This window comes from Trachurus japonicus, chromosome 5 (genome assembly GCF_045865225.1).
Source record: "Trachurus japonicus isolate A0001 chromosome 5, Traja_1.0".
NCBI lineage: Eukaryota > Metazoa > Chordata > Actinopteri > Carangiformes > Carangidae > Trachurus > Trachurus japonicus.
In genome coordinates this window covers 2,272,682-2,288,906 of record NC_140911.1, presented here as the reverse complement: position 1 = coordinate 2,288,906, position 16,225 = coordinate 2,272,682, and the positions used below count along the sequence as shown (strand labels likewise).

The following is a 16,225-nucleotide window of genomic DNA, read 5'->3' as shown; positions in this document are numbered from 1 at the left end:
CACCTACTACAAACACACTAAAACACCTTTCAAACGTACACATATTCACCACCAAACACCAAGAAACAGTGTTAAAGTTGCACAACCTTGTGGCCTCAAGTAACATGATGTAAAAGCTTTATTGATGGTGTAGGTATAAATGACATTTCAAAATGATAATAATGCTAATATTTGACTGGTCCTCCATCTTGTGGTTTGGTCTGAATTCAGAATAGTGGAAATGAAAAGTATTTACATATTCAAACTGCTCCTTTGGTCTGATCAATGGTCAAAATCCTAATATGTTGATTTCAGTTGACAAAGCAAACAACAAAGATGGCACCAGTTTGTTGACAGGTAATTCCCTATGTCTTTGATGAATCATGTTGATTATTTCAGCTCAGGTGTATCATGTTTTGTAGGAGTCTAGAAAAACAATTAAACTTGTATAAACGCTGATGGGGCCAGTGGGGTCTCGAGGAAGAAAAACACAGCCATGTTAAGAGAAGCTGGATGTTAACTACACTGATTTAGTTATTAGAAGATTGAATCAAATACACGCACATCTAAATAGTAAAACATCACTTATTAATTGTGGGATTATACCGTAATATTAAAGGCTAATATTTAACATGGAAACACAACATTAACGTGACAAACACACACACCGGCTATTTAAATCACGTTTGTAAGTTACCGTTAGCCTCTGGTGGTGGCGCTAGTTAGCCTGTTAGCTTCCCCCTCCGCCCTGTGTTTAATTCATCTAGATTATTATTAAAACATAATCCTGATGGAGTCGATGTGTGACCACACGTTCAGAAGTTAAAAGGACTGCAGTTTTTAATGGTTACCTGGTCCAGCTGCGTCTTCAGCCCCTCTAGCTGAGGCAGGGAGAGGTCCGTCAGATTCACCGCCATGTTGGGAGCGCGTTGCCAGGTGACCCCGCGAGACAGAGGGGGAGAGTTTCCGGGTGACGGAGCGGGTTTAGTGTGAAAGGACGCCCCGCAGCGGACAACACGGGTAATACACAGTGGTAAAGGAGACACTACAGGTGAATAGGGTAAAAATTACAGATAACAGGTAAATAACAGATATCACCATGAAACTTCCCAAGTGTATCACAAGTATTTCTTGTATTACAGGTTTTGTCAAATTGTATGTTTAAATATGTAAATGAGGCAATATCTAATGAAATATGCGCTAATTTGCATAGTGCCTTGGTTTCCCTCATCCAACAACTCAAAAACGCTCTGGTGGACAAGTTGTGACCTGCACATTCATTGGAGTTGTTGGACTGTGTATTTGATGAGGGAAACCAAGAAATCCTATGAGCCTCCGTAGCGTAGCTCTGAGCAGCTCACGGCTCTGCTCCGCCGTTCTAAAAATACCTTGAACCAATTAATAAAGGTAATGAATATACTGCTATCACTATAGGGATTATGGCAATGGGCCAGTTTGCCAAAATATTAAACTATCCCTTTAATTAAATGTATAATGTGTATAAACAAAATACGTCTAACTTAACTATATAGAACAAAAGTGTGGGTGCAGAGGGTTACATTTATGGTTGTGGCGGCCATCACATCCTTTTATTTTTGCTGTTTACTGGAAACAACTGGATTTGACATCAAAACATGAAGCTGAGAAAGAGAGAGTTGTTATTAACATCCATGTGTTAAACAACTTGTAAGAAACTGGTTTGTACAAATAGCTAGTATTGGAACAGATGGACTTGAAATAGACAAAAGGGAATTACATTTAATATTTACTGGCAAATTTGTTTACAACTTATGTATCAAGTCTGTGGTTTGCAAAAGGAAAGGAGGTGGTGGAGTTCTGGACAGACAGGATATCAGATGGAAAACACAGAATAAAGGTCTAAAGTTTAAAGGTTGACACCACACCACCACCACTGACACTGAAGAAGAAAGAAAACAAATCTAAAGTGATTTCAGCCGTAGCTACTTCAAAACCTGTTCAAGACATTCACATTGAAAAGTTGGTAACATACGTTTTCCACAACTTACGGTGGATGTGAACTGCTGTAGGCTACTCAGGGCCTCCCCCGGGCAACCTCACTCAATCCCAAATGTATATAGTTACAAAATGACTGTATAATGGTATGCCATTTAATTTGTCAACATTTATTAGAAAGAACGCATCAAATCAAAAATAGCTTCAAACTAAAATCAATCAATCAATAAATCTGAATCACAAATAGTCATCAATTAAAAAGAAAAAAAAAATTCACCAAAGGATGTTTTCCTTTTTATAATTTTTTTAAATTTTATTTTAAAGGTACAAGGCTATGTAAGAAATTTAATGCAACTGGCCGTAAAATCATCCTAATATGTCACAGAGACTCAGAAATAATGTGCATATAACATACTGAACTCACCAAGAACAATAGTACAGCCAGAATATTTGCATTGATTTTTATTTTTTTTTGCAGACCGCAAATCATGTTTATGTTGTGAATAACGTGCTGGCATGTGGCGCCACCCAATCACAGCGTCAGTGACATTTCAGCCTCCGGGTTGCCAGTTAAGCTTCCACTGAGCTGCAACTATACGGCTGGGTGATAAAACGAGATTGCGAAAAAAAGAAGAAGATAATTTTCTATTAGGGGTTATTATGGTCATATTTCCTTGATATCACATGGTAGAAATAAGCGGCTTGTCTCTCTGCCGTTTGATACACAGCTTGCTGTTGTGAGCATGTAGCAAGTTAGTTTGAGCTACAGCTAAAGCTAAACAACAACGATTCAAGAAGGGGGAAGGCTGGAGCATGGAGCAGATCCTTGCTGAGTTGGGAAGCAAGTGATGCCTTCAGTTGTACTCATAAATCAGAGTTTTAAAGTCGGAAAAGCATTTAAATCTAGCATCTACAATCATAAACGTTGGGGTTTTTGTTTCACTTCATTAACTGTCAATTTTTTTCCGAATTCAGTGTCCCATGGTGTAATACTGTCGGTTATTTTTTTTTAATTAGCTCCTTATGTCGTCAACTCATGGGGGCGTGTCGATACGTGCAGATTTCCACGTGCCTTCAGTCATATTTTGCAAAAAAAACTTACATGGGAGGACTGACAGTATGTGTAGCAGCCCCTGTGAAGGGAGGTCAGACAATACATATAAAACAATGAGGTTGTTGATGAATATTTGGCTTTTTACTCTGCTTTGAGACTTTGAGACTGACTGAGTGAGCAGAGCAGAGGTTAGCACGTCGCTGTCTGGCAACCTTGAGTCGGGGGGGGGGGGGGTAGGGGAGAGGAAACAAACAACGCGCTGCTGTGTTTTGAATTTGACTGCAGAAACAATTTTGGCCACATTCTTACATATCGCCTTTTCTCCCGACATTTGGAGACCACCTCTCTCCAATGCCGGCGCATCTGACCACTGATTGGAGGCAGCTCAAACAGTTCTACGTGTAGGGAGGGGTCAGCCCTGGTTGTACTGTTGAAGTTTTTTCAGTGAAAGTCATCACAGTTTGAGCTCAAACCACTGACTTTTCCTGTTAATAGATAACAATTACCTCATATCACATGTTACTCTTCTATTGAACCTGAAAGCTCCACTGTTGACAAGCTTAATAATAATAATTTACATTGTTGATGTTGTTGAGGACAAACTGTGTGAGTCTCTGAGTCTGATGTTAAATTATTTACACACAAGCGACTGATGACATCAAAGGTTTATTAACAACATGTATGACATAGCTGCACAGACACACACACACACACACACACACACACACACACACACACACACACACACACACACACACACACACACACACACACACACACACACACACACACACATATTGACATTCCATTTTTGTTTCCATGTTTCACATTTCATAGAATCAGTTTGATCTTTGGGATAAAAAACAAAAAACAAACCACGTCTTTCCAAACAGACTAGTTCCAATAGTGTAACGTGGCATGTTATAACAGAATAAAGTGTCATCATAATGTGTTAATCTCGGTCTTATAAAAACAAATACAATAGACAAATATAAAAGTATAAAAACAAAACAAAACAAAACAAAGCAAATCAGACAAAAACACAACAAGCAATACAATCCACTTTGACCAAAAAGGTGTAGGCTGTAGCATCAGCTTATTTTGCCTACCCTTCTTAAATTAACATTTTCCGTTCACTCATAATTGATATAAATAAGCATCTTTGGACAAAATGTTTTCTTGGCAAAAGACAGAAAAGAAAACCATAGTTATTACAATGCAGAACACATCTCTCCAAACAGACTCACAAATTGTTTCAACAGTGTAACATGACATGTTATACAGCACTACAGAACAGAATAAAGTGTCATAATATTTGATATAAATAAGCAAAAATATTTTCTTGGCAAAATAAAGAAAAGAAAACTCTAGTTACTACAATGGTGCAAACATGTAGCATTTTATATATATACATATGTCAAACATCAGTGCTACTTTTCACTAGGAGCAAACAACCTGACAGAACCTGAAGAAACATATTTTTTGCTCCTGATAAATGTCTGTCAGGATTCAGGAGCAGCAGCGTTTGACCAATTGAACTAATGCTGCTACTCCTGCTGCTCCTAGTGCAAAATATAAACCGGTCCTTCCACGACTCTCTGGTCCTGAAGTCTTTGGTCCTGGTGTCTCAGTTGTTCTCTCAGTTGTTCTCTCAGTTGTTCTCTCAATTGGTCTCTGAGTCTCCGGTTGAGCAGCAGCTGCTGTAAAGAACATAAACATGTGGTGATTCATCTGAAGAGGAAACTTTTTTTTAACAAATATTCATCGACGGTGAATATTTTCTTGTTCCAGCTTCTCTAATTAAAGTTTCTCTGGGGAACATGGTTGTAAAATGAATATTTAGTGTTTGGATGTGTGAATACAGTGGGAAGGAGACGGTGGATCTCTAGGTAATCCTGATGGACACTCTGGTCCAGTTTAACGTCTCTACGACCTTGTTCACACTGCATTAAAAAACACATATGGAAGTGGTTTCAATGTGATTCAATGTGAACGACTCTGTTGCTCCAATTGGATTTCAAAGTCTCATCTGTGTCACTTGCAGCGCAACACAAACAAAAAAAACAATGACAACGGCGCGTTAAATGTCTGCTCTCACATCCGGAAATGTGAGCGCCACGTTAACAGTCCCCGCGATTTCACCAGCCATCGCTCAGATCTGATCTGCTGCAATATGTAATGTGGACTGTCAGTCAGTGAGATCGGATTCTGATCAGATTTGCAAACAAATCGTATTTGTGCTGCAGTCTGAACAAGGTCAACGGCAACGTCAGTTTAAACATCTCAGCTGCTGTTTGATGGTTCCTGTGTTTAGCATGATAACATGATAACATAAACTGATGTGTCAGTGTTTAGCTTTAAGTTCCACTTCTGCAGAGGACAGTCTCACAGAGCTGTTAGCATGGCTGTTAGCATGGCTGCTGAACTGAAACTCACCAGTGACGTTGAGTTGATATTTTCCCAGGTTAGCCCACTGACCGTTGATGTAGACTTGGCACCGGTACTGTCCTGAGTCCTCAGTCCTGAGTCTGGACACATGAAGTCTGACTCGTCCTTCTCTGAGTGAGTCTCTGTCACACTGGACTCGTCCGGAAAACTCTTCATCCTCAGGCCGTTCAACACCGTCACGTAGATCATACAGGACTGAGTGTTTCACATCAGTGAGCAGATCACAGTAAACAATGAGGGGCTCTGATGAACCATCAGTGTTGTTGAAGGTCCACTCCAGTGTGATGCTCTGGTTCTCCTCTGCCTGATAGGAGATCTGTGTCAACTTCACTACAAACGAGGAGACAGAGGGAAAGTGAGCAGCAGACTAACTGAGGACTTGTATCAGTCTGTAGAGAATAAAGTGAAGCAGTGAACTCACCACAGAGACAGCTGGTCAGTGTGAGGAGCAGCAGGGGGAAGCAGCAGCAGCAGCAGTCCATCTTCTCCCTGAGCTGCTGACCTCTGGGAGGCGCTACAGGAGCATCTAACCAAGGACAAACAGACTCAATATTTTTTCTCCAGAGCCATGATCATGCTGAATGCAACACCCCCCCCCTTTCATTGCTGTCAGTGCAATATTTTTATACTTTACTGTGAATCTGTATAGGGCAATATTCAATGTATGTACAGTGCTGTGAAAAGGTATTTGTGCCCTTCCTGATTTCTTACTTTTTTGCATATTTGACACATGTTTAAGATCATCAGACACATTTTAATATTAGACAGAGATAACAAAAGTAAAAGTAAATATGAAATGCAGCTCTTAAATTATGTTTTTCTTTTTTTTTTTTCTTCTTTTTTTTAGGGAAAAGAGCTCGCACAATCTTTGGTGAGATTTTAAACAGTAGAACAGAACAACAATTTACACACCTTCACACATCAACAGATTCCCGCATCAGCATTTAACCTGGAAATACTTAATTTATATTCACAATAGGCAAATGAAATGTTTTTGAGTTTGACTAAAGTTGTGTAGTTGTACTACTTGCAGTTGTCCAGCAGATGGCCCCCGCCCCGCTGACCAAGGTCTGACATGTTGAAATGCCCCGCTGGAGCGACAGTAACATGTCCGTGATCCACATTATCCACAGGTAAAGTATACTAAAGTAGGCTACAAGTATAAGCTTTAGTATTAAAGTATAAGTCAAAGTATTCATGTACTTAGTCTTATATTCTTTATACTTTTCAGTATAAGCCAAGTACTTCACTATACTTAAGTATATATATAAAATATAGTTTATAAAAAGTACACTTCCAAGGATACTGCCTCAGTTTTAGTATGAAATGAGCAGTGTTGCCACCCCCTGCCGGCTCATCATAAAAGAAACTACTTTTAGTTCAGGGGCTACAAACAGCAGAATTTGATCTCAAGTGGGCCGGACCAGTAAAATAATAGCATGATAACCTACCCTACCCCTTTGTTTAAGTAGGCCTACTACATTATAAAGATGTTTACAGTTAATGAACTATCCTTTTACAAAACATGTTTTGAACAACCTGAAAAAATGTGTGCTATTTCAAATTTTCACACTTGGCAAATTCATCCTGAGGGCCGGATTGGACCCTCTGCCGGGCCAGTTTTGGCCCGCGGACCGCATGTTTGACACCCCTGCTCTATAACATAGGAGTTGTAGGGGCAGTCACTTTTTGGCAAGACCTTGCCGAAAAATGACTGCCTCTGTAACTCAGTGCAAACGGTGACATTGGCCAAATTCACTGTAGCCTACATACATCTGGTACCCTCTATTATCACTCCAAAAAATTCTGTGAATATTGCCCTTTGCACCCCTGTAACCTTGTCAGGCAGCCTCATGCTTCCTACCACCAGTGTCTAGAGGAATATCTTCATCAGATGCAGCCTTCTTATTAGTCTACTTGCCAGCCCATAGGGCCCCATTGTGAACCCGGAAATGTTGAGTACCCCAAAGTTTTATGTTAGAAATATATAGTATGGGTCCCCAGTATTCAGAAACTGCCGGATGCTAATTTATATATATTGGGCAATTAGCACAATTGCCATAATTAGCATAAATTAGCATAATTTCCTATATGGGCAATATTTCAACAAAATTGACTTGGCTGATCTGGGCAATATTGGAGTGGTTTTAGGGGTTATTGATGATGCTGAATCCATTTCTGACATTTTCAAAATTCAAAATGGCTGTCTAAACCGGTAGTGACCAGATTTAAACCGCCAGTGGGCCGATTTTGATGGATTTCATCTGGTCCCTTCCGGTTTAGACAGCCATTTTGAATTTTGAAAATGTCAGAAATGGATTCAGCATCATCAATAACCCCTAAAACCACTCCAATATTGTCCAGATCAGCCAAGTCAATTTTGCTGAAATATTGCCCATATAGGCAACTATGCTAATTTATGCTAATTATGTCAATTGTGCTAATTGCCCAATATATATAAGTTAGCATCCGGCAGTTTCTGAATACTGGAGACCCATACTATATATTTCTAACATAAAACTTTGGGGTACTCAACATTTCCGGGTACTCATTGTTGGCAAGTAGACTATATCCCTAGATCAGTTAACTCAGCTGGTCCACCCCCAAGGGTCCAAGTATATAGGTTAATTTTTGTGCACAGTAGGCCTAAATGAAATTCATCTTCATCTTCAAAAAATAAAGTTAGACTGTAACACTCACCAATTGTTTTCTTTTACCCATACTTGTTTATTTAATCAGTCAAATAATAATAATAATAATAATAGTAATAATAATAATAATAATAATAATAATAATAATAATAATAATAATAGCATAGTTTATTGATAGGAAGACACGCGGATAAGGAAATTAATACAGAAAGCTTTGGGTGATGTGGACATCGCGAGCGAGAGCAGGCAGTGTGAGTTCTGCACCTACTGGCCAGGAGGAATTAAACTTGTAGCTATCACCTTTATTAAGTCTGCTATAACTTATTTATAGGTTTAAAACGGTGTAAATTCACATGTCACGTTACAAAATATTATGTTTGTTTTTTGTAAATTATTATTATCTTACAACAGCAGCAGCAGCAGCATAAACAACAACGACAATAAAAGTATACCACCAAAACTCATCTCATGATTGTTTATTGAAAGACAAGTTGTAGCGTATGACAGAATGACAGACATAACTACCGCATCCTACTTCTCAATACAATGTATCCTCGCAGTTCTGCTGTGGACGGCAGTAACACGCCGGTGGGCGTTCCCGATGACAGCAGTCATTTTCTAGCACACCGACCAGGTCAACAGCATAGAATTCTGTAGCAATCATGGATGTAGATTGAGCAAACGCTCATGTGACCGCCGCTCACAGCCCGTCACGTGACAAGCTACACCAATAGGCTACGGATGTTTTTCTGACTTTTCTGAGCGGAGGGTGTGTGCGGTGTGCTGTGCTGTGTTTGGAATATCGGAGCACACCACACACAATACGATCAAAACTGTTCAATCAAAGATTTTTTATCTTCATGTGTGGGGTCTCTCACAGATTAAAAAAAAATTCGGTTGAGATTAATAAAATCTTTATGTGTGTAGCTACCCCCCTTTAGATTAGGCCTACTCGTTACTGGAAAAAAGTGGTCATATAAGAGTAACGCGTTAATAAGTGGCGCGTGCCGGCATCACTGGAAATGAGTACACTTTAATAAACTTTTGATTTAGGAATGACTACATTTTGATTTAGTAAACACTTAGACTGTTACTAAGGTGAGTAAACGCTTAGTGAGAGTGCAACCGGCTTACTAGAAAGTGATTAAAGTTTCCTCACCGACATCTAGAAGTTCAGAAATGCTTCTCCACACACGGTGCAGGTGACAAGTTGAAGTTGAACTGTTTTAAACTCTTTTTCCAGCAGAAAGTCTGACCGCATCAACTTGTATTCCAATCCCAGCCCACAGCGATGCGCCGTTAGGAAGGGAGCCAGCTAAGTCGCCGAGCGTCAGCCGACCGAGCAATTTCACAAGGAGGAAGCAACACACTTGGCCCCTTGGCGTGCGCGTTCATGTTCTTACTTCTTAGTGTCAGTGCTCAGTGTGTCCCGTTTCTCCAACGACTGAGGGCCTGTCCCAATACGCTTGGCCACTTGGCGTGCGCGTTCATGTTGTCAGTGCTCAGTGCGTCCCGTTTCTCCAACGAAAGTCCAGTGCGCTTGATTTGCACTTTACCCGCATCCGAGCGGTATTTGGCCAAGTATAAATCCCACAATGCACCACGGTGAAGTCCGCCGTCACCGGGAGCCACAAGCCCGTTTAGGAAATGCGATTGAATTAATCTCAATAAAATGAAATTAACTTTCTATATCATAATTATGACTTTTTAATGTCATATTTTATATTCATCATGCTCTGTTCATGTTTTTATTTTTTCGTTTTTCTTGTTTGTTTTATTTACTTACAGAGTTGGGCTTACACATTTATGATGTGAATCTTGCGCATAGAGACACTTTCGGAGTAGATGAGACTGTGATCCAGCAGCACTGTTAATTAAAATTGTTGCTGTGCTGTGTGTGTCGTAGCTGTGCTACTGTGCGCAATGGCACGGGCTGCACTTGTCAAGTGTGTCCTGATTGCTTTTAAATCTCCCACACGCGCTTGGCCACTTAATCCATGCTGAACACTATATGTAAATATACGTTCCGCCGGCAAAACGTCACCAAAGTGCGTGCGTAACCAAGCACACTGAGCAAGTGTGGAGGAATGGGACAGCAGCTCAGCACAGCGATGTGAGTTTAGCCAAAGGAGAGGAAACACATTTCACAAAATACTGACAACAAGTATTAGACCTACATAAAATAAGTATTATCTTTTAGTTTGAATGCTTTTTAATTTAAATAAAAAAGTATTTTTATTACATATTATATATTAAGTCATGTTTTTCTTACCAGGAACACACTTTTTAACACGCTCACGGTCACAGCAGCAGGTTGGTTGCATTTCATTTACTCAAACCATCCGGTCTGTGCATTCTTGTCTTCATATTATTCACATCCAAAATGATGAAGCCACAGAGTGAGCTCTGACTCTAGTGCATCCAGAACCAACTCCACATTAAAAAAAAGAAAGAGTGAGATATTTAAAGGTCATAGCTACCAGCATTTAGCTGAAATTAGAACAGTTACAAGGAAAGAAACTGTAAAGCTCCTGCTCTCTACATGAATATGACTGATGATAAATTAATTTCCACAACAGACACCAAACCTTCTGAATGCCAGAAAACATTTATTCAAACATCTGTTGTTCCATCGACATTAAAAAGCGAATTCAACCACTTAGAAAAAAAATATTTAAAATCACCACTCACACTATATTAGCATTGGTTTAAAAAAAACTGAAGCACTGGTTTAAATTAAAAAGATGCAGTTGAATGAGCTTTAAAAATCTGGACTGAACTTGTTCAGTTAGCATCAAATGTTACAGTTTATCTGCTAAAATAGACCAAACGTTTAAATACTGCAGAGGTAGTTTACATGAGGTTTCCTACTGCAGGTGAACAGGTAAACCGTAGACCACAGGTGCAGCTCCTATCAGGTGTTTGAGGTGCGTAGCCTGACGTGACGGCCCCATGTGATCCAGGAGAGCAGCTCCACACCCAGCAGACAACCACGACTCCAACAAGGCTTTGGTGAAACGGTTAGAACTGGTGAATGGTAGAGAAAAAAGTGGAGCAGTGAACTCACCATAGAGACAGTAGGTCAATGTAAGGAGCAGGAGGAGGAAGTAGCAGATCATCTTCTCCCTGTGAGAGGAGACACAGCTCAGAGTGAAACACTAATCTCTTTCTACATGACACTGGAAAGTTTGATTTATTTTGATAAAGAAAACCAATTTTTTGATCAAGTGTTTTTACAAGATTATCAATATGAGAGTTAAAAGTAAGTTTATCATCAATCCAAACACCAAGATATTTGTACACGGAGATATGAAGATTATTGCATGTATTGCATTTGAAAACAACATCCATTTAGTCTTTTGTGCGTTCAGGACAAGTTATAAATGCTGTTTGTAGAATGTTAAAGGAAGCTTGCAGGATTTTTACGGCTAATTTGGAAGAACTTGCGACGCAGTATAAGATTGTATCATCTATGTATAAATGGGAGTAACAGTTAGATGAAGATGAAAATACATTATATTAATTAAAAACCAAAGTCCCCTTTCCTTCATAGTTTTGATGTCTTCAGTTTGAATCTACAATGTAGAAAGTGATCAGGAACAGTGAAAGTATTTCCTTTTATTTCTGCTGTTCACTGGAAACATTGACGTCAAAACATGAAGATGAGACGAGACACGAGAGATCAATATTTTTAGCTTTTTAAAAAAAAAAAAAAAAGTATTTACATCCCAGATGTGTTAAACAACTTAGAAGAACCTGGTTTGTACATCTGGTATGGGAACAGATGGACTTGAAATAGATAAAACTGAATTGGCAAATCCTTTGTTTGCAAATTCTGCATCAAGTCTCTTTGCAAAAAGACCTGAAATTGAAGCAGCTGGTGGAGTTCTGGACAGACAGGATATCAGATGGAAAACACAGAATAAAGGTCTAAAGTTTAAAGGTTGACACCACACCACCACCACCACTGACACTGAAGAAGAAAGAAAACAAATCTAAAGTGACTTCGGGCGTAGCTCCTTCAAAACCTGTTCAAGACTTTCACATTGAAAAGTTGGTAACTTTTACTGATGAAAGTTTTCAACAACTCATGAAGTTATTGGTTAAATAGTTTTGTGTGTTTTGTACTGTTTTTAATTGTATTTCACTGTGCTCTATTTTATGGTTTTTAAGGTGTAAAGTGTCTTTGAGCATTTGTAAAAGCGCTTACAAATAAAATGTATTATTATTATAAATTCACTTTTTGTTCTGGTCCGTCTGTAATTGGCCTTTTTTTTTTTTTTATAGTCACTGAGTTTTTATTTCCTGTTCCTACTTTACCTCGTCACAGGTCTGGATGTGAACTGTTGTACTGATGTTTTGTCTCTTTCAGTGTCAGTCACCTCTCTGTTAACTAGCTAGCTCTATTATTTCACATCACATGTTATTCATGTATTGAACCATGTGAAACTCCACTGTCGATATTATAATAATTATTATTTACATTGTTGATGTTGTTGAGGACAAACTGTGTGAGTCCGATGTTAAAATATTTACACACAGGAGACTGATGACATCAAAGGTTTATTTACAATATGTATGACACACACACAGCATTGCTATTCTGTTTTTGTTGGCATGTTATACAGCACTACAGAACGGAATAAAGTGCCATCAAAACTGATATAAATAAGCATCTTTGGGCAAAATATTTTCTTGGCAAAAGAAAGAAAAGAAAACTCTAGTTACTACAAAAGTGCTAACAGAGATATAGCTGCTCTAAGAGTTTCAAACTGACAAATCTCCTTAAGATTCCAGTGAAATTAACAACAACAACAACAACAACAACAACAACAAACACAGGGAACCTTTTAGTTGGATACGAATTAAACTTTTCACATTGGTAGCAGCAGAGTTTGATCTAGAACTGATACTGCTGCTGCTCCTAGTGCAAAATATAAACCAATCCTTCTGCGACTCTCTGGTCCTGATGACTCTAGTGGCCTTGGGTGAGGTTCAGGTTGAGCAGCAGCTGCTGTAAAGAACATAAACATGTGGTGAATCATCTGAAGAGGAAACTTTTTAAAACCAATAATCATCTACAGTGAATGTTCTCTGGTTCCAGCTTCTCTAATTAAAGTTTCTCTGTGGAACATGGTTGTAAAATGTAAAATAAAAATACAGTGGGAAGGAGACGGTGGATCTCTGATCCTGATGGACAGTCTGGTCCAGTTTAATGTCTCTATGACCTTGTTCACACTGCCACTCCAAATCCCTGACAAAACGTTTGTCATATCCAGATTGTATCTAGTTTGACTTTTTAAAAGTTTGAACACCCAAAAACCACATGAGATAGGATTTTTCCGAAAAGAATTAAAAACACACATGGAAGTGGTTTCAAATGTGATTCTGACTGGATTCAATGTGAACGGCTCTGTTGCTCAAATTGGATTTCAAAGTGTCATCTGTGTCACTTGCAGCGCGACACAAACAAAAAAAACAATGACGATCGCACGTTAAATGTCTGCTCTCACATACGGAAAAGTGAGAGCAGACATTGACTGTCCAACGTCACCGCCACACGATTTCACCAGCCATCGGCTCTGATCTGTTGCAATATGTAATGTGGACTGTCAGTCAGTGAGGTCAGATTCTGATCAGATTTACAAAAAAGTCTGATTTGTGCTGCAGTCTGAACAAGGTCTATGGCAACGTCAGTTCAAACATCTCAGCAGCTGTTTGATGGGTTCCTGTGTTTAGCATGATAACATGCTAACATAAACTGATGAGTTAGAATTTAGCTTTGAGTTCCACTTTTCCAGAGAGCTCACAGAGCTGTTAGCGTGGCTGCTGAACTGATTCAACTCACCAGTGACGTTGAGATGATATTTTCCCAGTTTAGGCCACTGACCATGGATCCTGATCTGGCACCGGTACAGTCCTGAGTCCTGAGTCCTGAGTCTGGACACATGAAGTCTGACTCGTCCTGCTCTGAGTGCGTCTCTGTCACACTGGACTCGTCCTGAAAACCCTTCATCCTGAGACTGTTCAACACCTTCAACTAGATGGTACAGGACTGAGTGTTTCTCATTAGCAAGTAGCTCACAGAAAACAATGTTGGGCTCTGATGAACCATCAGTTTTGGTGGTGAAGGTCCACTCCAGTGTGATGTTCTGGTTCTGCTCTGCCTGATAGGAGATCTGTGTCACAACATCTACAAACAGGAGACAGAGGGAAAGTGAGCAGCAGACTCACTGAGGACTTGAATCAGTCTGTAGAGAAAAAACTGAAGCAGGGAACTCACCACAGAGACAGCTGGTCAGTGTGAGGAGGAGGAGGAAGCAGCAGCAGCAGATCATCTTCACCCTGCAAGAGGAGACACAGCTCAGAGTGAAACAAACCACAGAAAGGAAACACTACAGGTGAGGTTAGTTTCACCAGTTTCCACCTCCTCCAAATGGGGATTCCCTGAACAATTCAGCACTGATAGTTCCTGTTTGACCTGCTGCCTCTGGGAGGTGCTACAGGACAGACAGACTCAAAGGTTTTTTCTCAGATCATGCTCGTCAAGGCCCATCCTCAAGTATGAAGCAGACAAGCTCCGATCTCTTTGATCTAGTGAATAAAGTTTTCTCGCCAACATTGAGAAGTTTAGGGTTAGGGTTAAATCTGCTGCTCCACGGTCCTCACACGTCTCTCGATGAGTTTTTTGTGCCCACAGAGTTGTAGACTGTGGTGCTCATCAATTTCAGAAACTTTCTTAAACAGCTCTGGTGCAGTTGACAGGTTAAAGTTTAATTGTATTAAATGTTTAAAACTTGTGTTTGTTGAGTTTAACTTCTAGCCTACCAACAGACACAGTGTGACTGACAAACAGCACGCTGACACTGTTGTGGTGGAGTAAACCGTCAGTACCGAGGTGAAATGGGTTTTATACTCGACATTTGCTTATTTCTGCTTCAACACGATCTAATTGAGAAGGAAAGGTCAGCCCCTGTCAGACAGCTCTGTCAGACTCAGGGTTTCTTCAATAACAATAATAATAATAATACATTTTATTTGGAGGCAGCTTTAAAGTCACCCAAGGCCACCAAAAAGAAAAGTGAAACCGTAGCCTACCTCGATAGTATAACGGTATCTTTGGTAAACCTGCCAGTGAGCAGGAGGTTCATACAGTCAGTTACGATGGTGACTGACACAGAGTTTAACTTACCTCTCATTCTTGAACGAAAACTACAACAAAAAAGAGGTTTCCTCGTCTCAGGATTCACTTGCCGCCGTAATTGATGTGAGTTTTCACATGAACCACTTCCTGAAATAATGTAACTGATGATCCACTTCCTGAAATAACGCTGCTGCTGCTGCTTCCTCACTCAGCAGCAAACACATTTCAATGTCAGCACACTGAGCGAGTTACAATTAAAATACTGACAGCGAGCATTTAAGGGGACCTATTATGCTTTTCCAGCTTTTTAGACTTTTATATATGTTTAAAATGTTGGATAATGGTTCTAGAGGCCGTGGAAGTGTCATATCATGAGGTTAATGCATTTAGGTAAACCCTGCTAGATGATTGGGTTTTCTCTGCACACCGTGTTACATTCGGTTGCACTGACTTTTTTTTTTTTTTACATGAGGTCGCGTTGACATCATGGCGTGCCAGACTCCCCTACATGGTTATCCAATCCAATCCAATCCAATTTTATTTATATAGCACGATTTAAACAAACACAAGGTTTCCAAAGTGCTTCACAGCAAAATAAAAAATACAACAAGTAACACAACAGAAGCACAATAATAAAACAAAAATGCCGAGGTCTCTGCTCCAGCCGGCCCCGCCTCCTCCCATGCTGCTCTGTTGTGGCTGGTGTCACAGCGGAGCGGTCTACTTCCTGCTTTTTCCCTGCATGTTGTAGCGTCACTTTACTAAGTTTTAATATATTTTTAAGTTTACGCCAACGTTTCATGTAAGTGAAGCTGTACCTGTGTGAGCAGCGACATAGCGCCTGAGCGACGTTGTACATGGCAAAGACTACTCTATACCATGTTTGGTTAGGGTGAGACTAGGTCATGGCCGCATTTCATTAAACAATGTAGACTGGTCAGATGCATACTGGAGATACTGGCAACTTGCCTACTG

General features: G+C 39.8%; 1 protein-coding gene across 1 annotated transcript in view; it reads right to left on the bottom strand.

Moving 5' to 3' along the window:
* pfdn5 (prefoldin 5) overlaps positions 1-917 on the bottom strand; it is a 2,805-nt gene extending 1,888 nt beyond the window's left edge. The window contains exon 1 of the mRNA XM_085775537.1: positions 831-917. Within this exon, the coding sequence (XP_085631663.1) occupies positions 831-896 (66 nt within the window). The 5' untranslated portion in view covers positions 897-917. The remainder of the gene's footprint in view (positions 1-830) is intronic.
* Positions 918-16,225: the final 15,308 nt, after the last annotated feature.